The sequence below is a fragment of the Rhinopithecus roxellana genome, chromosome 19, assembly GCF_007565055.1.
Source record: "Rhinopithecus roxellana isolate Shanxi Qingling chromosome 19, ASM756505v1, whole genome shotgun sequence".
In the NCBI taxonomy this organism is placed as follows: Eukaryota; Metazoa; Chordata; class Mammalia; order Primates; family Cercopithecidae; genus Rhinopithecus; species Rhinopithecus roxellana.
The window spans coordinates 71,697,773-71,720,865 of NC_044567.1; the positions used below are offsets into that span (position 1 = coordinate 71,697,773).

The 23,093-nt window shown below is 43.7% G+C and overlaps 1 protein-coding gene across 4 annotated transcripts in view; it reads right to left on the bottom strand.

The window, feature by feature from the left end:
• Positions 1 to 23,093, bottom strand: part of STX8 (syntaxin 8) — a 305,088-nt gene that overhangs the window by 230,792 nt on the left and 51,203 nt on the right. For all 4 annotated transcript variants that reach the window (XR_004055028.1, XR_004055029.1, XM_030923464.1 and 1 more), the window contains exon 3: positions 17,999 to 18,091. Coding sequence is in view for 2 of the 4 variants with exons in the window: in XM_030923464.1 (XP_030779324.1) it covers positions 17,999 to 18,091 (93 nt within the window). In the remaining 2 variants the exon portion in view is untranslated. The remainder of the gene's footprint in view (positions 1 to 17,998; positions 18,092 to 23,093) is intronic.

Below are 23,093 nucleotides of genomic sequence, written 5' to 3' on the forward strand. Positions count from 1 at the left end.
GATTACAGGCACAAGTCACCGTGCCCGGCTTCAGGTTCCTCTTCTTAAAAGGATACCAGGCATATTGGATTCGGGCCCACCACGGTGGCCCCATTTTAGCCTAATTATCTCTAAAGACCCCATCTCTAAATAAAGTCACATTCTGTAGCAGGGGGTTAGGACTTCAACATTTGAATTTGGGGGGTGGCATATAATTCAGTCCACAGCAGCATGAAAGAGAAAGACTAACATGAACAAGCCAAAACTTACCTAGAGAAGAAACAGAAGTAACATAAGGAGCCAAAACACTCACCATTTTTTAAAGTTCTAACTAGTACCATTCAAAGCATTAAAAAATGCACAACCTTATAAACACACTTGTGCGAAAAAAAAAGCAATCATGAACATTAAAACTTCTTGGTGTTTAAAACTACCATTCTCAAAATTTTAAAACTCAGTGAGAAGAGCTGAGTAATAAAATGGATACAGCAATTATAACAGCAGTCAGTAAAACATGTTGGTAAATGTAAATAAAATCCTGACTATAGAAAAAAAAGGGGGCTTTAGCTGAAAACAAAACAGAAGACGAAGAGTTTAAAGGGAAGTTTAAGAATTCTAAACTTGATTTATTCCGAGGTATTTATTTGCTTTAGACTTCGTTAGAAAAATGTAAACGTAGGTATGCATGTTAAATATGTGGGGGTGGCTGTGGCCCAAGGTGGGTGGCCTGAGTATCCCATTCTTGGGTGGGGAAGCGGGAAACTAGTTTTCCCATAAAGCTGTCATTTCCCAGCTTCTAGCTTTATTTGGAAAGCCCACTTTCAGCTGCCTGCAATGCGTAGGCCCCATAACCTCAAATCCCATCTCCAAGTGGGTGTGGGAATGCAGGTCCCTAAGCTACATATCTGGCTTTGTTATCTCTGAGGGTCATGAGGCTTCAATCGTTCACTGGTGTAGGTAAGTTTCTTCATATGTGGCACCTGGAGAACTCTCTTTGTTGCCTTCAAGCTCAGCTAAAAATATTAAAACAGTTTTTTTTTTCTTTTTTTTGAGACGGAGTCTCGCTCTGTTGCCCAGGCTGGAGTGCAGTGGTGCAATCTTGGCTCACTGCAAGCTCCGCCTCCCGGGTTCACGTCATTCTCCTGCCTCAGCCTCCCGAGTAGCTGGGACTACAGGCGCCCGCCACCATGCCGGGCTAATTTTTTTTTTTGTATTTCTTAGTAGAGGCAGAGTTTCACTATGTTAGCCAGGATGGTCTCGATCTCCTGACCTCGTGATCCGCCCACCTCGGTCTCCCAAAGTGCTGGGATTACAGGCGTGAGCCACTGCGTGTGGCCTAAAACTGTTTGTTTTTTATGTTTTATCTAACATCTCCATGGAAAAGGAAAGAGGAGTAGGGAGGCTCAGCCATCAGCTTAGTACATCATTTTAACCAAGAAGTCTGTATTGTGAACACAGTTTACAACGAAAACACCTTTGCAGTGCTGAGAATGTGTGAGGCACTATTCTAAGAGATTCACATATATCAACCTCTTTTATCTTCATAACACTGTAACATGGGTACAGGTTGAGTGTCTCTTATCTGAAATGCTTGGGATCATGGATTGTGGAACATTTGCTATACATAGTGAACTATCCTGGGGCTGGGACTCAAGTCTAAACACAAAATTTATTTGTGTTTCATATACACCTTATATACATAGGCTGAAGGTAAAATATTGGCAATCGTTTTGTGCATGCATGAAAGTTTGTGTTGAGTTCTTATATATGACAGCTTCCACTTGTGGTCTCATGTCAATGCTCAAAAGTTTTCTGATTTTGCATTTGGGATTTCACATTTTCCAATTAGGGATACTTAACCTGTACTATGAATCCCCATCTTATAGACAAGAAAGTTAGGATAGAGAAAAATTGACTGGCTCAAGGTCACATAGCTAGAAAGTATCAGAGGTGGTCTGGCTCTTGACTACTAAATATTATCACGGTGATATTCATTGGTGCCATTCAACCAACATTTCCAGTCCCCCTCCTCCCTCAACAAATGTATTGGTAGGGTTATACCTCCCAGTGGTGGGATGAAGGCACATGATGAGTGCTGGTCAATGAGCTGAGAATGAAATTAACATGTCACTTCTGAGTCAGGGCATTTAATTGCTGGGACAAGACCCCCAGAGTTCATTTACTCTCTGGCGGAGTATCCAGCAATGTTTGAAATGATGGCTGCCCTCTCACCAGGGATCTTAAGTAATTATGGCCACCACTGAACCATAATGGATATGTATTTAAAGATTTTTTTAAATGTTTATTGTTTTAAGCCGTTCATATTTGAGGGCTATTTGTTGCCACAGAACAACCTAACTTATCCTGATGAATATAGTCTCTCAACTATTTTTCTAAATGAAAAAGCTGGGCCCGGGTGCGGTGGCTCACGCCTATAATCCCAGCACTTTGGGAGGCTGAGGTGGGCGGATCACGAGATCAGGAGTTCAAGACCAGCCTCGCCAACATGGTGAAACCCCACCTCTACTAAAAATACAAAAATTAGCCGGGCGTGGTGGTGCACGCCTGTAATCCCAGCTACTCAGGAGGCTGATACAGGAGAATCGCTTGAATGCGGGAGGCAGAGGTTGCAGTGAGCCGAGATTACATCACTGCACTCTAGCCTGGTGACAGAGCTAGACTCTGTCTCAAAAAAAAAAAAAAAAAAAGTGGGGGTGGGGTGGGGAGGAGTTCACTAAAAGAACAACAACAGAATATATAACTTCCAAACCAGTGGTGCTATCCAGAAGAAACTGTGTCACAGCCAGTGCTCTCTAAAGCTAACGAACCGAATTTTCATCAAATCCAAGAAACTAATATTAAAATTGGTCTGCAACCAATGATCCCCATAAGATGCTAGCAGTAGCAACCACAAAACTATACCACAGGAGTGAGTCTATGATCCAGGATCCACTGTGGGACCCTCTACAGAAAATAATGCAGGAGATAAAATGCATATAATCATACAGAAATCTAACTCACTGACAGAAAAATTACAAAGTAGATGATAATCACCACGAGAGAGGAACGTAGGCAAAAACAACGAAGGGAAAGTCTATCTCAAATAACTTTATAATAATTGCAAGATCAGAAAAGAATTTTAACTGCTTAAAATTCTCAATACGATCAAGAAAGGAATGGAATCTGTAAGGCAAGAAAAGGGCATTATGGAATAAGAACAAATGATTTTGACAGTACACTTCAAATACACTTCTGGTTAAAGATCCAACTCTGAATATGCTCATTCATTGGCCTCTGTTCTTTCCTGTCAAGTCCCTGAAAATGATGGCATGGAGGTTTTGTTTTAAAGACATAAAAGTCAAAAAAGGTGGAAGAGAAGAGTAACAAAACTGGAAGCTAAAAAGCTTAGATATGTGGTTGACATTTTCTTGTAAATGAATGGAGATAGGCTGTGCCTTTGAAGAAAACAATTGACAGTGTCAGCTGCCGCTAATAAAGTGTGAGTTTTCAAGTGGAAATTAGAATCTTGGGCGCCTGACATCTGCCACCAAAAACTTGAAGCTTCTCAATACTGAAAGACGTTCCTGATGAGATCAGTGTGACTTTTTTCTAATATCATATAATAAAATGTGTCAACGTTTGGAAGATCTGCTTAACTCAGTAAACCAATATTTTCCAAATGTTCAATGCATGATGTTACAAAATCACACATGGGTAAAAGATTCATCTGAAGTGCAACACAGACCAATAGCCTGTAACGGGAGAGAGCAGAAAACATGAACTGGAATGGTTTCCGATTCCACATTGTGACTAAACTTTTAAGAAATTACTACTTGTCAAATTCTGGTGTAGTATCAAAGAACAATATCTACAATATCCAGAAAGGTTATTAAAGTACTCCTGCTTTGGCCAGGCACAGTGGCTCACACCTGTAATCCCAGCACTGTGGGAGGCCGAGGCGGGCGGATCACAAGGTCAGGAGATCGAGACCATCCTGCGAGTTTGTTTAGCGAAGAAACAATTTGAAGAATGTACTGAGGAAGCAAATATATAACACGGTGAAACCCCATCTCTACTAAAAATACAAAAAAAAATTAGCCAGGCCAGGTGGCGGGCAGCCTGTAGTCCCAGCTACTCGGGAGGCTGAGGCAGGAGAATGGCGTGAATCCGGGAAGCGGAGCTGGCCGTGAGCTGAGATCACCACTGAACTGAACTCTAGCCTGGGCAACAGAGCGAGACTCCATCTCAAAAAAAAAAATACTCCTGCTTTTTTCAACTACATTTGTGTGTAACATGTATTTCATATACATCAACCAAAACAACATATTGCAACAGATAGAATACAGAAGCAAAAAGAGAATCTAGCTATCTTTCATAAAGTCAGACATAAAAGATATATGTAAAAGTATAATGTGATTTGACTCCTAATTTTTTTATTTTGGAAGATATTGCTATTTTTCATAAAAATTATGTTAACATATAATGGATTATCTACTGTTATTTCAAAGTAAATAAATACTTTAAAATGTCTCTTTTAATTTCTAATGGCGTTATATCAACAGATATAACCCACATAAACAAAAGCTCTTAAGAATTCAACAATTTTTAAGAATATAAAGGGCCTGCCAGGCATGGTGGCTCACACCTATAATCCCAGCACTTTGGGAGGCCAAGGTGGGCAGACCACTTGAGGCCAGGAGTTTAAGACCAGCCTGGGCAACATGGCCAAACCCTGTCTCTACTGAAAATACAAAACTTAGCAGGATGTAGAGGTGCACGCCTGTAATACCAGTGACTTGGGAGGCTGAGGCACAAGAATCACTTGAACCCAGGAGATGGAGGTTGCAGTGAGCCGAGATCGTGCCACTGCACTCCAGCTTGGGTGACAGAGTAAGACTGTCTCAAAAAGCAAAAAAAAAAAAAAAAAAAAAAAAAAAGAATATAAAGGGCCTAGACCTTGTTTGATAATTGTTAGGTAAAGAGTAAGCAAACGAAAGCCTATGTTGTAAAATTAATATCAGATCAGATCAATAGGCCTAAAGGTGAGATGCATCAGAGACAGATAATTCCAGGATGTTAAAAAAATATAAATAATTGTGGACATATATGTACCTAATAACTTTTCCTTGTATTTTATAAAAAAATAAATTGGCCGGGCGCGGTGGCTCAAGCCTGTAATCCCAGCACTTTGGGAGGCCGAGACGGGCGGATCACAAGGTCAGGAGATCGAGATCACCCTGGCTAATACGGTGAAACCCCGTCTCTACTAAAGAATACAAAAAACTAGCCGGGCGACGAGGCGGGCGCCTATAGTCCCAGCTACTTGGGAGGCGGAGGCAGGAGAATGGCGTAAACCCGGGAGGCGGAGCTTGCAGTGAGCTGAGATCCGGCCACCGCACTCCAGCCTGGGCGACAGAGCCAGACTCCGTCTCAAGAAAAAAAAAAAATAAAAATAAAAAAAATAAATTGACCCAATTATATGGAAAAATTGCTAAATTCATAAACTGAAGGAGATTTTATCACATCTCTCTCTTTTTTTTTTTTTTTGTTTGAGATGGAGTCTTGCTCTGTCGCCCAGGCTGGAGTGCAGTGGCACGATCTCGGCTCACTGCAAGCTCTGCCTCCCGGGACAACGCCATTCTCCTGCCTCAGCCTCCCGAGTAGCTGGCACTACAGGTGCCTGCCACCATGCCCGACTAATTTTTTGTATTTTTAGTAGAGATGGGGTTTCACCATGTTAACTGGGATGGTCTTGATCTCCTGACCTTGTGATCCGCCTACCTCGGCCTCCCAAAGCCCTGGGATTACAGGCATGAGCTACTCCGCCCGGCCCTACCACATCTCTTTCAGACACTGATAGAGGACGCATAGAGGTAGCAAAGATATGCAAGATGTAAACAACATAATGAACAAGCCTGGCCTAATAAATGTATGTAAAACCATGTCTCCTCCAGACTAGAGACACACATCCTCTTCAGGCTACATTGAGCAGTTACAAACTTGGAGCTGTTTCTAAGCCTCAGAGAAGACCTTAACAAGTTCAAAAGAACTGGTATCATGCAAAACATAATTCTCTCACCCCCATGTAACTGAATGAGAAAATCAAGAAGAAAATGATTTAAAATGCATGTGTTTGGAAATGTAGAAACAATGGATTAAAGAAAAAAACAATGGCAATTATAAAATATAAGGAAATTAATGATAATAAAAGCACCAAATAACCATATTTGTAGAATACAGAAGTGCTTTTTTTTTTTTTTTTTTTTGAGATGGAGTCTCGCTCTGCCTCCCGGGCTGGAGTGCAGTGGTGCAATCTCGCCTTACTGCAACCTCTGCTTCCCAGGTTCAAGCGATTCTCCTACCTCAGCCTCCCAAGTAGCTGGGATTACAGGTGCGTGCCATCACACCCAGCTAATTTATGTATTTTTAGTAGAGACGAGGTTTTGCCATGTTGGTCGGGTTGGTCTCGAACTCCTGACCTCAGGTGATCTGCCCTCCTTGGCCTCCCAAAGGGCTGGGATTACAGGCTCGAGCCACTGCGCCCAGCCCAGAAATGCTATGTGAAGGCTGACTTACAGTCTTTCGCATACATGAAAAGGAGAAACAGTATAAATTAGCATGGAGCCCTAGTCCTGTTCTAAATTACTATTAGCATAAATGTAATGCTGACTGAGAAATACTGATTTTGACTAAAAAAAAAACAAAGTCCTTCCTAGGATGTAAATCCCTCATAGTTTTCAGGGCCTGTGAGGTTTTCACACTGTGAAGCCCTCCACACCCTGGCTCATGACTCCTCCACAACTTCATCTGCATACATGATCCTTGGGACTTGCTGTTTTCCAGCCACATGATACATCTATACAGAAATATAAAGCCTTTTGATTTCTCCAGCTTGCAAAGTTCTCTGTAGCCTCTGAGATCTCATAGGAGATATCCCCTTTTTCCCTGCAACTCTTCCCTGGCCCCCTCGTCATCAGCTCCCTTCGGCCCATTACTGAGGCCGCAGCCGCGTCTTCCTCACTATCCCTTCCACAGCCTCCTGTCCTTTTCCTTGACAGTACTTATTAAAATCTGATTAAATGCCTTATTTTGAGATGTATTTGTTTATTGTCTCCCTCCCCACACTAGACTGTAGGAATGATAAAGGAAGGGACTTTTAGTTGTTATTGCTGTTTTGCACTATCTAGGGGGCCAGCCACACATGCAGCTGGTACTTGGTAAACAGCTGTTGAACGGATAAATGCCCCCTTGCCAATATGACTATTTCTTCTCCCCAAAAATGGCTGAACTCTCTCAGTTTAGATACATTATTGGCTGTGGGACAATGAAAAAATATATATACTTAATATATAGTATACTGTATATAGGCCAGGCATGGTGGCTCACACCTGTAATCCCAGCCCTTTGGGAGGCCAAGGTGGGTGGATCACCTGAGGTCAGGAGTTCAAGACCAGCCTGGCCAACGTGGTGAAAACCCGTCTCTGCTAAAAATACAAAAATTAGCTGGGCGTGGTGGCACACGCCTGTGATCCCAGCTACTTGGGAGGCTGAGGCAGGAGAATTGCTTGAACCCAGGAAGCAGAGGTTGCAGTGAGCCGAGATCGTGCCACTGCACTCCAGCCTGGGAATATATGTTACAGATAAAGTATGCTTAATATATATGTATTATATATATAAATATACATTAAGTATATATTCATATATTTTAAATTTAAGTATAGATATATGTTATAAATTATATATATATAAATTATATGCATGGGAGAATTTTATGTCTCCCTGATTTTCAGTAAATTACAGAGACAAAATTACAGAATCGATAAGTAGCAAATTAAGTAATTTTACATGGAAACCACTGACTCTACTTTGTAGCATAGGGTGATGGTCACGCCGATACCACAAGCCCTGACCCCCGCCTCCTGCCAGCTGTCCTGGCCCCTCTCCTGCCCATGCTCTCTAGACCCTGGGTACACTGACTGACTGGCCTTCTCTCAAGGTTCTCAACCATGTTATGCTCCTTTGCGTAAAGGGCCTTCGCCTATGCCCTTCCCTCTGTTCGCAAGGGTCTTCCCTTTGCTTTTCATACAGTTAACTCCTGTTTATCCTTTTCAATCTGTTCAAATATCATTTTCCCAGGAAAGGCTTTTCTAACCCTCAAACCTTGCCAGTTCTCCTGTTCCACATTTGAATAGGTTCCTGTGTTACCACCGTCTCTAACTGTGTATCTGTGCAGTATCTGTCCAGCAGCTGCCTCCCTGATGAGAACAAAAACTCCAGGAGGGGAAGGAGCCATGTCTGTTGCCACGGCTGTATATGTGGATTCTGGCACAGTGCTTAGTACATAATAGGCATTCAATATTTGTTTAGCGAATAAACAATTTGGAGAATGTACTGAGGAAGCAAGTATGTTATTTTGGATTTAGGAAAAATACCTTACTATGTTTAATAAAGCTTTTTCTTATTAGGAAAAGAAAAAGTTTATTTAATCTAGAAAACGGATAGCTACGGAGCTAGTCAGTAAAACGTTCAAACATACGTGTACAAATGTGGACAGGAGAAAGGTGAGCTGCTGCCACTGCTGCTGACTTTGCACATCAACTTCCAGGAAGATCTTAGAAAGTACAGGTGACTCTCTAGGTCACAGATCACTAAATGGGAGTCCTCCCAAAAGATGGAAAGATGGCATGGGGTAGGGGAGAAGGATGACCTCATAAACTCATTCCAGTCCAAAATTCTCTGAGACGAAGCAACTTGCAAGTTTATTTATGAATGAAATGCAGACTTGAGAAGCCACTCCATGAATCCTAGCAGCCAGCCAAAGTCCACTGAATGAAATCTCAATAAAGAAAACTGGAATTCAGACCAACACAGCCAAGTAGAGAAAACCATTTCCTCACCTGACATCAATGTCTATCTATACTCCACATTAGGAGGGGGCAGGTGTTAGGTTTCTATGCCAATTTCTTTTCCTTTTTTTGTTTTTTTGAGACAGAGTCTCGCTCTGTCACCCAGGCTGGAGTGCAGTGGTGCGATCTCAGTTCACTGCAAGCTCTGCCTCCCGGGTTCACACCATTCTCCTGCCTCAGCCCCCTGAGTAGTTGGGACTACAGGCGTCAGCCACCGCACCAGTCTAATTTTTTGTATTTTTAGTAGAGACGGGTTTCACCGTGTTAGCCAGGATGATCTCAATCTCCTCACCTTGTGATCTGCCCGCCTCGGTCTCCCAAAGTGCTGGGATTACAGGCGTGAGCCACCGCGCCCGGCCTCCTATGCCAATTTCTAAAAGCCTGCTTGACCCATGAAGTGCCTCATGCCACCAGGAAATGCACTCAGAGTCCTCAGCATAGCTCTTCCGGGTTACAGCTCTGGGCTGTGGATGAGGGTGTCTCCCTGCTCAAGTTCCACCTGCCAAGCAGTAACAGGAACTCCCTCCACTTCAAATCATTCCATATTTCCTTTAAAGGACAGTGTTCAGAGTCAGCAGCGTAGCATCCTGCTTCAGTCACTGCACTCCCCGATCCTTCCGTGTGAAACTCCCTCTGCCTCCCCTTTGTAAGGACATTTGGGATCGCACTTAGGGCTCACTGGGATAATCCGGGATAATCTACCCATCACAGCAACTTGAACTCTGCCCATCTGCAAAGTCTCTTTGGCCATATAAGGCAACATTCACAGATTCCAGGGATCAGGACTAGGATATCTTTGGGGGTCATTATTCAGACTACCATGCTCTTCTAATTTTTCAACATAAAAATTCAGCTGAGCAGTTCTAACAGCCCCTTACCATGGTAATTCACTGATGTCTATGCGAAATCTTTATCTGATCCTTTTTTGGAGGCACACAGTCATATTTTATCCTTTAAGGAGCACAGTCATATTTTCTAGCACGTTCAAAGGACACGCTGGTCTCCTCAATTCCAGGACCGACGCTATGGGAGACAAGTGGTTTTCCTCGTCACTCTGGTTTCCCAGTGTGGCACACAAAGCAGAGAGGAGATGTCCGCCTGGCCCGTTGTGCCTACACTGTAAGATCTCAATAATCCAGCATCTTGGGCACAGGCAGAGTGAGAATGGCAAGTACTTTTAGGCAAAAATAAGAGACTGGCCCCCTTTGGTAAGGTATCTCCCTATGTCTGCCAGTTTCTACAGTGGGGCTGAATCGCTATTTCATGAGCAATAGTCTCATCTTCGTCAACGCCAAACAAACAAAATGCTCTAATGCAATTTAGCAGCCATGTAGTAAACCCTTTCTACATTTTTTTTTTTTTTTTTTTTTTTTGAGACGGAGTCTCGCTCAGTGCCCCAGGCTGGAGTGCAATCTCGGCTCACTGCAAGCTCCGCCTCCCGGGTTCACGCCATTTTCCTGCCTCAGCCTCCTGAGTAGCTGGACTACAGGCGCCTGCCACCGCGCCCGGCTAATTTTTTGTATTTTTAGTAGAGACGGGGTTTCACCGTGTTAGCCAGGATGGTCTCGATCTCCTGACCTCGTGATCCACCCGTCTCCGCCTCCCAAAGTGCTGGGATTACAGGTGTGAGCCACCGTGCCCGGCCTCTACATGTTCACTTTAGGTAGCTATAGTGATCCTGATTTCTGGAAAAACATGTAAAATAACAGTTTCTGAAGCCTTATTCATATTCACTAATTTAACAAATATCATCAATCACTATTTGCCATGTGAGTTATCACTAGAGATCTAACAATGAATAGGACAGAGTGCCTCCCTTCAAGGGGACTTCCAGTGCAGTGGAGAACACAGACAAGTAAATGTCCATCAGTGAGCGAGGGATGCTATGACTAGGGAAATACAGGATTCTAGGGGAGTACGAAAGAAGGAAAAATTTCTTACAGAAAATGATGCCCAACCTAAGCTAAAAAAAAAAATAAATAAGACAGTAGCTAAAGCAAGATGTATGAAGGGTTGAAGGAGGGAGCAGAGAGGGAGGAACAGTAATTGGCAGAGGGGGAAGGTGTTCCAGGCACTGGGAAAAGCTTAATGAAAGCATCAGAGGGTCGGGCGTGATGGCTCACGCCTGTAATCCTAGCCCTTTGGGAGGCCAAGGTGGTAGATTGCCTGAGCTCAGGAGTTCGGGACCAGCCTGGGCAACATGGTGAAATCCTGTCTCTACTAAAAATACAAAAAAAAAAAAAAAAAAAAAAAAATCAGCCGGGCGTGGTGGTGCATGCCTGTAATCCTAGCGACTCGGGAGGCTGAGGCACAGGAATTGCTTGAACCCAAGAGGTGGAGGTTGTAGTGAGGCAATATCATGCCACTGCACTCCAGCCTGGGTAACAGAGTGCGATTCTGTCTCAAAAAAAAAAAAAAAGAAGGTATCAGAGGCCAGGCCTAGCATTCCGGTGCAACTGATGAAGTGGGTCAGTATGGTGGGGTGTATAATTCCAGTGACAGGGAATGCAATGACTAGATCACTGAGAACCAGTCTGGGCTTTATCAGGAAGGCACTGGGAGACCAACTGAAAATTAATAATGTAGCTAGGTGTGATGGCACATGCCTGTGGTCCTGGCTAGCGGGGAGGCTGAAGCAGGAAGATTGCTTAAGCCCAGGAATTCAAGTCCAGCCTGGGCAACATGGCAAGACCCTGTCTCTTAGAAAAAAACCTAATAATGTAATAAGATCTGTGTTCTGAAGACAACACTCTGACACAAGGCTGAGAAGGAAGTAAGACACGAGGCAAGGTAGCAGGCTATTGCAGTAATCTAGCTAAAGGATGACAGTGGTCCAGACGACAGGGGCGGTGAGGAACCAGTATGAACAGATTCTGGTGATATATAGCAAGCACAGCTGACAGGACTGGGTGACTCACCTCATGAGGAAGGAGTAACTGGGCAGACAGAGAAGGCATTCATGGAGAGGGGAGCATTGGGCCTGGCTTCTATTACATATATACATACACCTATTCTGCTTCATAAATAAAACAGAAATAACTCTCAGTAAAAAATGTAGGCCTGCTGTTGTTCAAATTAGAAAGGAAAACAATAAGTAAACCAGATAGTGGGTCAGGCGCCGTGGCTCACGCCTGTAATCCCAGCACTTTGGGAGGCCGAGGCGGGCGGATCACCTGAGGTCGGGAGATTGAGATCAGCCTGACCAACATGAAGAAACTCCGTCTCTACTAAAAATACAAAATGAGTCAGGCGTGGTGGCACACGCCTGTAATCCCAGCTACTCGGGAGGCTGAGGCAGGAGAATCACTTGAACCTGGCAGGTAGAGGTTGCGGTGAGCCGAGATGGCGCCATTGCACTGCAGCCTGGGCAACAAGAGTGAAACTCTGTCTCAAAAAAAAAAAAAAAAAAAAAAACTACATAGTAACTCGGAGAGAAAAAATAGGCAACTTAGAGGCTTGATCCAGGAGTTCTAAATCTGACCAGTAGGAGTTGCAGCAAGAGAAAATACAGAAAAACAGAAGGAAGGGAATGACAAAAGAATTTCCCAGAATGGAATCTCTAGATTGTAAGGGGTGTCAAGCATCCAACACAATAAATGAAAATATACCTGCTTTGAGGCATGCTCATAAATAAAAGATCCTAACATGTTCCAGAGAGAAGGAAATGAGTCACCTATACAAGGTCAACAAGAATCATGATAATGAAGGGCCTAAAAGGAACAAGACCCCAGTGGCAATGGGTATAGTCCAGTATGCACCGAGATCTTATATTCCAAACAGCATTTCCCAATAAAAGGAACCAGGGATCCTTGAAGGAACAGCAGATTCCAGGGATAGGATAGAGAAAAAAGGAGAGCTTGGGACATTTTATGCTTCCAGAAAGCAAGGAATTGCTCCTAGATTGTCAGGGAAACATCCAAAAGGATTGGCCAGTTTGGGATATTTGGGCATCAAAAAAAGGATGGCGAAGACCTGCGCGCACCAGCAGAGATTTGTTCTTCGTGCGACGTCATCCATCAGATCGTGCCTCTAGGATTCTTTGTGGTGTGATGCTTTGCGGTGGCTCAGACCAAAAGGTCTCAGAACACCAGTTCTGTTCATTTTCTTGTTTTAGTGTTCTTTTTAAGAAGCTCTGCTGGGGGTGGTGGCTCAAGCCTGTAGTCCCAATACTGCGGGAGGCTGAGGTGGGAGGATTGCTTGAGCTCAGGAATTCAAGACCACCCTGGGCAACACAGGGGCACCGGACCCCCCATCTCTATAAAAAATAAGTTGAAATTAGCCAGGTGCTGTGGTGCAGGGATGTAGTCCTAGATACTCAGGAGGCTGAGGTGGGAGGATCACTTGAGCCTGGGAGATGGAGGATGCAGTGAGCCGTGACTGTGCCACTACACTCCAGCCTGGGCAAGAGGGTGAGACCAGAACCACAACTCTGGGTTCTGGAGCAGTGCTAGGTGGTTAGTCATGAGCCCTGTGTGCCCTCCCACCCATAGAGGCCACCTGGAACTGAAGAGCACTAGAATTTGTGGCTGCAAGAGGGGACGTCATCCACTCAGCGCCCCACTCGCCACGCCGCTAGTCAGTGGCCATTAGGGTCTGTCATCACTGGGATTTTCACTTAACTGCTGATCCGTTTCCTCGCTTGGCTTGGTCACTGGCAAAGGAACAGGGTAATTACTGGGGTTGGTTGGGCCCTTTTTAATTCTCTATGAGAAGATTAGAAACTGAATTCCAAAACTGAAGATAATTCAACCTTTCAGCTTTGTGGTTATGCTCTAAGTACAACGTATTTTGTTAGTAAGATTTTGAGACTTGATTCCAAAATGACCTAGCCTATTGTTTTCCTCATTTAATGAAAACCAAGAGAATAATTCAGCAGGCCGGTCAATCACATGCAGATATTTGCAGTCAACATGCTGCCCTTTTCCAGTGACCCTGACTCCCTATCGCTCAGGTCACCATAAAACTCCAGATGGGACTGCAACCCCATTCTTAACACCTACAGCTATCACGGCCTTTTTTCACTCCAACAAAAGGAATAAAAGCTGATGATGGTCCTGGCAGGGATATAGTTTTTTATCCTCAGTGAGTCTCTGTTCCTGTGACAGAAAATGGCTGACTCTGCCCTATCTCTGAGGAGCAAATGTGCACATTAGCAAACCACCAGCATAGCTGCCTTCTCTCCGGGAGGCCACCACAGAGGAAACCAAGTTTGCATTGGCAACGAATGGAAAAATACCTCCTATGTGTATATGTACACATGTAGCCATCCGGGTATGAAATGGAGATGAGGATAGGGGAGGCGTGGAGGAAGCAGCAAAAGGGATGGGGGCAAAATGTGTGAGTCGAAGGACCTCTGACGGTGACTGTGATGCTGTGTATATACATGTCACCATGTGGATGTGCTTCTGTGCATGTGGGGGGTTTAGATCTGTAATGTGAGCATATGAGAACCAATACAAAGTACAGCGCTAAATACATTCTCCGCATATTCAACAAGGGCACTGGTTCTCAAATTTGGCAGCACCTTGAAATCATCTGGGAAGCTTCAAAAACTACTGATGCTTGGGCCCCACCCTGGAGGTTGTGATTCACTTGGTATAAATTACTGTGGTAGGCCGGGCGCAGTGGCTCATGCCTGTAATCCCAGCATTTTGGGAGGCTGAGGCGGGTGGATCACCTGAGGTCAGGAGTTTGAAAACACAGCCTGGCCAACAGGATGAAACCTCGTCACTACTAAAAATACAAACTTAGCCAGGCGTGGTGGCGGGCGCTTCTAATCCCAGCTACTTAGGAGGCTGAGTCAGGAGAATCGCTTGAACCCGGGAGGTGGAGGTTGCAATGAGTTGAGATCACACCACTGCACTCCAGCCTGGGCAACAAGGGCGAAACTCAGTCTTAAAAAAAAAAAAAAATTACTGTGGTAGACAGAACAATGGCTCCCTAAAGATGTCCAGATCGTAGTCCCTGGTGTCTGTGAATATGTTAGGTTAAATGGCAAAGGAGCCATTAAGCTTGTAGATGGAATACGGGGATGCTCATCAGCTGACCTCAAAATGGGGAGGTGATCCTGGATTATCTGGGTGGGCCCAATGTCATCACATGGGTCCTTAAAAGTAAAAGAGGGAGGCAGCAGTCAGAGGCAGAAGTGATGCCATATGAGAAGGACTCAACCTATTGTTGTCTTTGAAGACGGAGGAAGAGGTCATGGACCAAGGCATGTGGCCGGACCTCTCAAAGATGGAAAATCAAAGACACGAATTCTCCCCTACATGGTCGAGAAGGAACAGCCACTCTGCCCATGCCTTAGTTTTAGCCCAGTGTGACTCACATCAAACTTCTGGCCCACAGAACTGTAAGACATTAAGAGTGCGAGTGTGTGTGTGTGTGTGTGTGTGTGTGTGTGTGTGTGTGTGTGTGTGGTGAGACAGAGTCTCGCTTGGTCACCCAAGGTGGAGCGCAGTGGTGTGAGCTCACTGCAACCTCTGCCTCCTGGGTTCAAGCCATTCTCCTGCCTCAACCACCCGAGTAGCTGGGACTACAGGCTCCCGCCACCACACCTGGCTAATTTTTGTATGTTTAATAGAGGTGGGGATTCACTACGTTGGCCAGGCTGGTCTCAAACTCCTGACCTCAAATGATCCACCCACCTCGGCCTCCCAAAGTGCTGGGATTACAGGCGCGAGCCACTGCACCCAGCCTTGTGTTGTTTTAAGTCACGAAACCAGTGGTAATTTGTTACAACAGCAATAGAAAACTAACATACTTCAACCTGAGGAAGCTAATTTTACAAATCAAATTAAAAAAATGAAAACAACAACAAAAAAAGAAAACTAACACAGGTATGGCCTGGTCTCTCAGAGTTTTAAAAGCACCCCAGATGATTCTAATATGCAGCAAAGTATGATAATGACTAAACCAGAGGAAAGACAAGATAAAGACATGTGGCGTGATTGCCTTGTGCTGGACAAAGAAACAATGCTTTCATCTGGGAATTTAGTAATTCATCCCACCAAATTATGCACCATCACTTGTTAGCCATCCACCCACAGGCCACAGGCACTGCAGCTTACCTGCACATATATCACAATACATGATCATCAGTTTGGTGGCTGGTGTCCTTTCTAGTCTCACCCATTGAATAGGCTAAATTTCCTTGAGATGAGGAACAATTACATACCAGATAGGCAGATTTTCTATAAAGCTTACTTCCCTTTTTTTTTTGAAATGGAGTCTCACTCTTTCACCCAGGCTGGAGTGCACAATCTCGGCTCACTGCAACCTCTGCCTTCCAGGTTCAAGCAATTCTCCTGCCTCAGCCTCCCAAGTAACAGGGATTACAAGCACATGCCACCATGCCCGCCTAATTTTTTGTTATCTTTAGTAGAGACGGGGTTTCACCATGTTGGCCAGGCTGCTCTCGAACTCCTGACCTCGTGATCCACCCGCCTTGGCCTCCCAAAGTGCTGAGATTACAGGAATGAGCCACTACACCCGGCCTATAAATACTATACTTCTTATCAATACTTACTTATCTTATCAATACTATCACTTAAGGAATTGACCAATAACTTACTTATATGCAAATACATAAATTGATCTGTTCATGTTGGTACCATCAGGACAAGAACTAAGTTGTCCTCTCTGTGCTGAAACTATTAGAATTGTAAAGAGAGAAGGCTTCTCCATTGAGTTTAGTAACCTATTTATTTGTGACATGATAAACAGATGGAATTGATTTATGACAGATAAATGGAACAGCACTGTGGGAATAAATTAACTCACCACCACACCCAGCTAATTTTTCGTATTTTTAATAGATATGGGGTTTCACCATGTTGGCCAGGCTGGTCTCGAACTTCCTGATCTTGTGATCCACCTGCCTTGGTCTCCCAAAGTGTTGGAATTACAGGCATGAGCCACTGCGCCCACCTGATAACCTTTCTTGAAAGCCATTCCATCATGGTAGTATTACTAAAAGCTAAAACCTTAGATGGAATCTTTTAACTTTTCCTTTTCTCTTCCTACTTTGTCTTCTTTAGAGAGGAAGCTGGTTTAGCAGCAAAAGCAGTCATGTTAGAATCAGAAGACGTGAGCTGGAGTTTAGCTCTGTCACTCACAAATGATGTGGCCTCAGGGGGCCCCACAGTCACTCTGAGTTTTGCGTCTCACACATGAGGAGGGTGCTGCCTTCGTGATGTTGTGTGGGGACTAAATGAAATGACATAGATGAAAGGGCTTGGCACATAGTGGAGGCTTTCCATAAATGCCAGCTTCACTGCCACTCAACGACTCCACGCTGTCACATGTCACCTCTACCCTGCAGCTGCTCCCATCTCTTCTCTTTGGCTCTGCCCTCCCCCTGAGCTCTGGTACGTCTCCCACTGCCAACCGGACACCTCCACTCGGATCTCTCACCAGCATCTCTAATTGGACACATGCAAATCAGACTTTACCATCTCACCCCCAAACCAGTGTCTCCTCTCAAGTTCTTTGACTTCGTCCCTAACAGTAAAACCACTGGCAATCCCGTGCACCCATATTTCTTCCCCATTCCCACTCCTACAACCTATCCAGGCCCTCCTCAAGCACAAGAGCCTTGCAGATGCCTCCACATCTTAAACTCTCTCCAATCCATCCTGCTTGCAGTTTGCAAATTCAGATTTTTTCCAACCAGACTTGTCACACCTAACACTGAACAAAGATATTCAAACCCTTTTCTGCCCTGAAGCCTAGTACACAGGATCAAAGAAGAGTAAACCCCACCGGGTGTGAGGATGACACGAGGCCCACACAGCCTCAGTGTACAAAGTGCTGAGCAATTTCGTATCACTGCCACATAAAAGAAAAGCTCTTGGGATGAATGGATCATAAAACACAGTATTGTTAAAAGTAGCTACTGAGAACGGAAAACTTTTTAACCAAATTTCTTTGCATAGTATTTAACAACTAGAACCTAAATCTGCCACAACCCCCACTCCAATGCATTGAACTGTAGCAGTCATTGACATTAAACCACTTTACATGTTGTATAATATTAAACTCATTCAACGAATGCTCAAGCCTTTAGCATTTATGTCAACGGAAAATCTGGTCAATCTCAGACTTATTCTTACCATTTTGTTCATCCAATTCATTCCCAATTTCCTGCCCCATTTGTTTTTGGCGACTTACGATGGAAGAAAGGGCATCAAGGCCTGCGTCCTGTTCTGAAAGAAAAAAGAAAAACAACTAACTAGAAACTAGAAGAAAACAACTTAAAATCCATAAGTATACCCAGGCATGTAACACAACTTAATACATAAATCAGTCAGGAAAAAAGAGATAAAAGAGTTAACATTATTTGAACAAAATTTAAAAATTAAACACCTACCTGACACCTTAAACTAAACTGCTTTCCAAAAGAATTAAGATTTTAAATATGAAAAACAAAGTAAGATTTGGAAACATGAACATTTAAACTTTCTGACACTTAATATATAAAGAGCATGTACAAATCAATAAGAAAAAGACTAAATATCCCAATTTATTTATTTATTTATTATTTATTTTTTATTTTTTTTGAGACGGAGTCTCTCTCTGTCGCCCAGGCTGGAGTGCAGTGGCGTGATCTTGGCTCACTACAAGCTCCACCTCCCGGGTTCACACCATTCTCCTGCCTCAGCTCCCCAAGTAGCTGGGACTACAGGCACCCACCACCGCGCCCGGCTAATTTTTGTATTTTTAGTAGAGACGGGGTTTCACCGTGGTCTCAATCTCCTGACCTCATGATCCACCTGCCTCGGCCTCCCAAAGTGCTGGGATTACAGGTGTGAGCCACAGCACCCAGCATATCCCAATTTTTTTAATCAGCAGAGGATATAGGCAAGAATTTCACAATAGAAAAGAAAATGAATAAATAAAAGTTTTGAAATCGCTACGAATGTTTTAAAAAAACAAATAAAAACAACTTCCTTTGGCTTATCAGATTTATACGGATTAGAAAGAATGACAATACCTAAGCTTAATTAAATTGTGACTATCTAGAAGCTCCGAAGTACTACATAATAGGTGAATACGTTTTATTGATGGCCGTATTTCTCAAGTGTAGACTGTGACCACCTTTTTACCTGCCAATTCTAAGTCTAGGAATGTATGTAAGAAAACATTCAGATAGCATGCAATGATAGATATACAAGGATATTCCCTGCAACATTTGTTTCCTGTGCCAGGTATCAACTTAGTGCCTCTCAGCTCCACATTCACTCTTTTTGGCTGTTCTATGAAAAGGAACAAGCTGGGCACAGTGGCTCATGTAATCCCAGCCACTTTGGGAAGCCAAGGCAGGAGGTTCACTTGAAGCCAGGAGTTCAAAACCATCCTGGGTCAAAAGTAAGACCTCACCTCTAGAAAATTTTCTTAAAATAATTAGCCAGGCAGCTGGGCGCGGTGGCTCAAGCCTGTAATCCCAGCACTTTGGGAGGCCGAGGTGGGCAGATCACGAGCTCAGGAGATCGAGACCATCCTGGCTAACACAGTGAAACCCCGTCTCTACTAAAAATACAAAAAAAATTAGCCAGGCCTGGTGGCGGCGCTTGTAGTCCCAGATACTGGGGAGGCTGAGGCAGGAGAATGGCGTGAACCCGGGAGGTGGAGCTTGCAGTGAGCTGAGATCACACCACTGCACTCCAGCCTGGGTAAGAGAGTGAGACTCCATCTCAAAAATAAATAAATAAATAAGACAGGCACGACGGCATATACTTGTAGTGTCAGCTACTTGGGAGACTGAGGTGAGAGGACTGGTTGATCATCCAAGAGTTCGAGGCTGCAGTGAGCCATGATCACGCCACTGCACCCCAGCCTGGGTGATAGAGGGAGGCTCTGTCTCTACATAAAAAATAAAAATAATTTAAAAAATTTTTTTAAAAAAAGATTTAAATTTTTTGAAGATTTTTTCCTTTGTCAGAGTTTTTGCTTCCTGGCTCCAGCCTGCTCTCTTGGCAGGCTCCTTTAGCAACTGCAGCTCCTTCAGTGCCTGGCCCCTTCAGTGCGCAGTGGCCAGCAACACCCAGAACCAGCAACGTCTCCCAGCACACACCCTCCTGGGGCAGGTTTATAACAGGAGCGCCTCCATGGAGTTTCTTCCCCATGAAGAGTTGCCCCCAGCATCCCAGAGGGCAGATCTCCAGGAGGTTCTGATAGCAGGGCACCACAGGGGCTTCTGTGAAATTCAGGGACCCTCAGCTGAGCCCTCTCTCAGCCCTTGGGGCCTGGGGCTCCTCCCTGGACACTCTGTCTCAGGCTGAGACTTGGTGACTGCACCTTATCCCTGCTAGTTCTGTATTCTTCAAAGTTATTCTGACCTCTTGCTAGCTAATACCTCATTACTCTAATCTCTGTTATAGTTAACAATTTACATTCAACTTTCCCTGTCAAGTTTCTCTCTCCCGATCAGACCCAGAGTGATATATTTATAACAGTGAAAAATTAAAAAGTACCTAAATGCCCAACAGAGATTTGTTTAAAAATTTATAGTATATCCATATAGTAAAACACCATACAGCCATTGAAAATCACATCGTTTATATATATTTTGATGTTGAAGGAAGTTCATATGTTCTTAAGTAGAAAAGCAGGAAGCTGGGTGCAATCGCTCACGCCTGCAATCCCAGCACTTTAAGGGGCTGAAGCGGGCAGATCACTTGAGCCCAGGAGTTTGAGACCAGACTGGGCAACAATGTCCATCTCTACTAAAAATACAAAAATTATCTGGGTATGGTGACGCATGCCTATAGTCCCTGCTACTCAGAGAAGGATGGATCACTTGAGCGTGGGAGGCAGAGGTCACAGTGAGCCGAGATGGCGCCACTGCACTCCAGCCTAGGTAACAGAGTGAGAATCTGTCTCAAAAAAAAAAAAGATACAAAACAAAGTATAGTAAAACAGCTTTTGTTTTAAAAATGAAAATGTATTACTTTGAAACTTTTTACAAATTTAAAGAGCAAAGTGAGTTTTTGAAAATTTAAAGAAAAAGGTGAGTTTGGCCGGGCGCGGTGGCTCAAGCCTGTAATCCCAGCACTTTGGGAGGCCGAGACGGGCGGATCACGAGGTCAGGAGATCGAGACCATCCTGGCTAACACAGTGAAACCCCGTCTCTACTAAAAATACAAAAAAAACTAGCCGGGCGAGGTGGCGGGCGCCTGTAGTCCCAGCTACTTGGGAGGCTGAGGCGGGAGAATGGCGCAAACCCGGGAGGCGGAGCTTGCAGTGAGCTGAGATCCGGCCACTGCACTCCAGTCCGGGCGACAGAGCGAGACTCCACCTCAAAAAAAAAAAAAAAAAAAAGAAAGAAAAAGGTGAGTTTAACTCAAGTTACTCAAGATCCTTTCTTTAAAATTTAATATGTATTTTTTTAACTGGGGGTCTCGGTCATCTCTTTGTAAAAATTTTCTTCCTCTAATTTCAGGTGCTTTGAGAACACTGTGAAGCTGAGTGTAATGACTCTTGCTCACCACGCAACACGCCACATGAAGGTAACATTATACCCCTCGCAGCTTCATTTGTCTACAGGGTTTTTGAAATGACCGTTTCACATAAAGGCATATCTACAAAAGCAGAAATCACAAAGGTCTTACTCAAGGTCGCATTAACATTTACTTATTTTTCTTTCCAAGTCTTTTTACGGAATTAAACCATTAAACTTAGCTCTTTAATTCATCTGGAATTTATTTAAACTAACGGTGTGAGGTAAGAACCCCTTCATGACATTGTTTGACACTCTGAACTTTTTTTAACTATACAAATAACCTGCCGTCTTTAGGGATCATTCAAAAGGACCATTTTATAGTAAAATCACTTTATAATGAGGTCCTCTTGGTCTTTAATAACAACCTCTTGGATGGCCTCCAAGATAAATCCATCCTCAACCAAGTGCTCCTATAGGATGACTGATGTTATAGTAAAATTCTAAATGCATCTGATGAATAATCTATATATATAGGACTGAGGGTCAAGTGTCAATGTGGATTAAAAGATAAAACCATTTAAAAAGAGGAAAGGAGATTCCTCCAGTTTCCATTAGGAAAAGAGTCATTAAACGCCTAAAATTGCTTTATTTAGTAGAGACATAGATTATGAATGAAAAATACACTAATTACACTCTTTAATCTCAAACTTGACTCATTATCTGACTAGCAACCTGATGATCATCTACTACACAGGATAAAGAGAGCTGAAAGTTCTGTTCCACTCTAATAATTTTTATAAGCTTAGCAATTCTCTCCACATCTTTAAGTGCTGCAATAAATTTTCATTTCACAATCCAAAGACACAGGAGATTCAGATAATCAAGATGCTGCAGAGGTAATAATAATCACTTTCACAACCTGGGCTTCCCCAAGTCCTGAAGAGGCATTTCTAATGGGAGGTGGTATGGCTATCTTGGAGACAAGGATCAAAACACAATGCTGCTGACTGCAAAAATATAAATAATCAAGAACCATGCATGGGCATGGTGGTGTGCGCCTGTAGTCTCAGCTATTCGGGAAGCTAAGATAGGAGGACTGCTTGAGCCCAGAAGTTCAAGTCCAGCCTGGGCAATACAGCAAGATGCCTGTCTCAAAAAGAAAAAAAGAAGAAACCATACCACGTAGTTTCTTTTTTTCTCTTTTTTGAGACAGAGTTTCACTCTTGTTGCCCAGGCTGGAGTACAATAGCGTGATCCCGGCTCACTGTAAGCTCCACCTTCCAGGTTCAAGCAATTCTCCTGTCTCAGCCTCCCCAGTGGTCAGGATTACAGGCGTCCGCCACCACACCTAGCAAATTTTTGTATTTTTAGTAGAGACGAGGTTTTGTCATGTTGGCCAGGCTGGTCTCGAACTCCTGACCTCAGGTGATCCACCCGCCTCGGCCTCCCAAAGTGCTGGGATTACAGGTGTGAGCCATCACACCCGGCCACCATGTAGTTTCTTACCAACAAAACTACCATCATGTCATAACTGCTAAAATCTGCCCTACTTTTTCCACATAACCCAAGTCACTATGATATCACAAGAGGATACTCTATTAGTCATTGTTCTATCTTACAATGATTTGAATTTTTAAAAATGATGGAATCATTGTTATAGATAGAATAATATCCCCCAAGTCTAAGATGTCCACGTCCTAATCCCTGGATCCTATGAATATGTCCCTCACATGGCAAAAGGGACTTTGCACATGTAATTAAGTTAA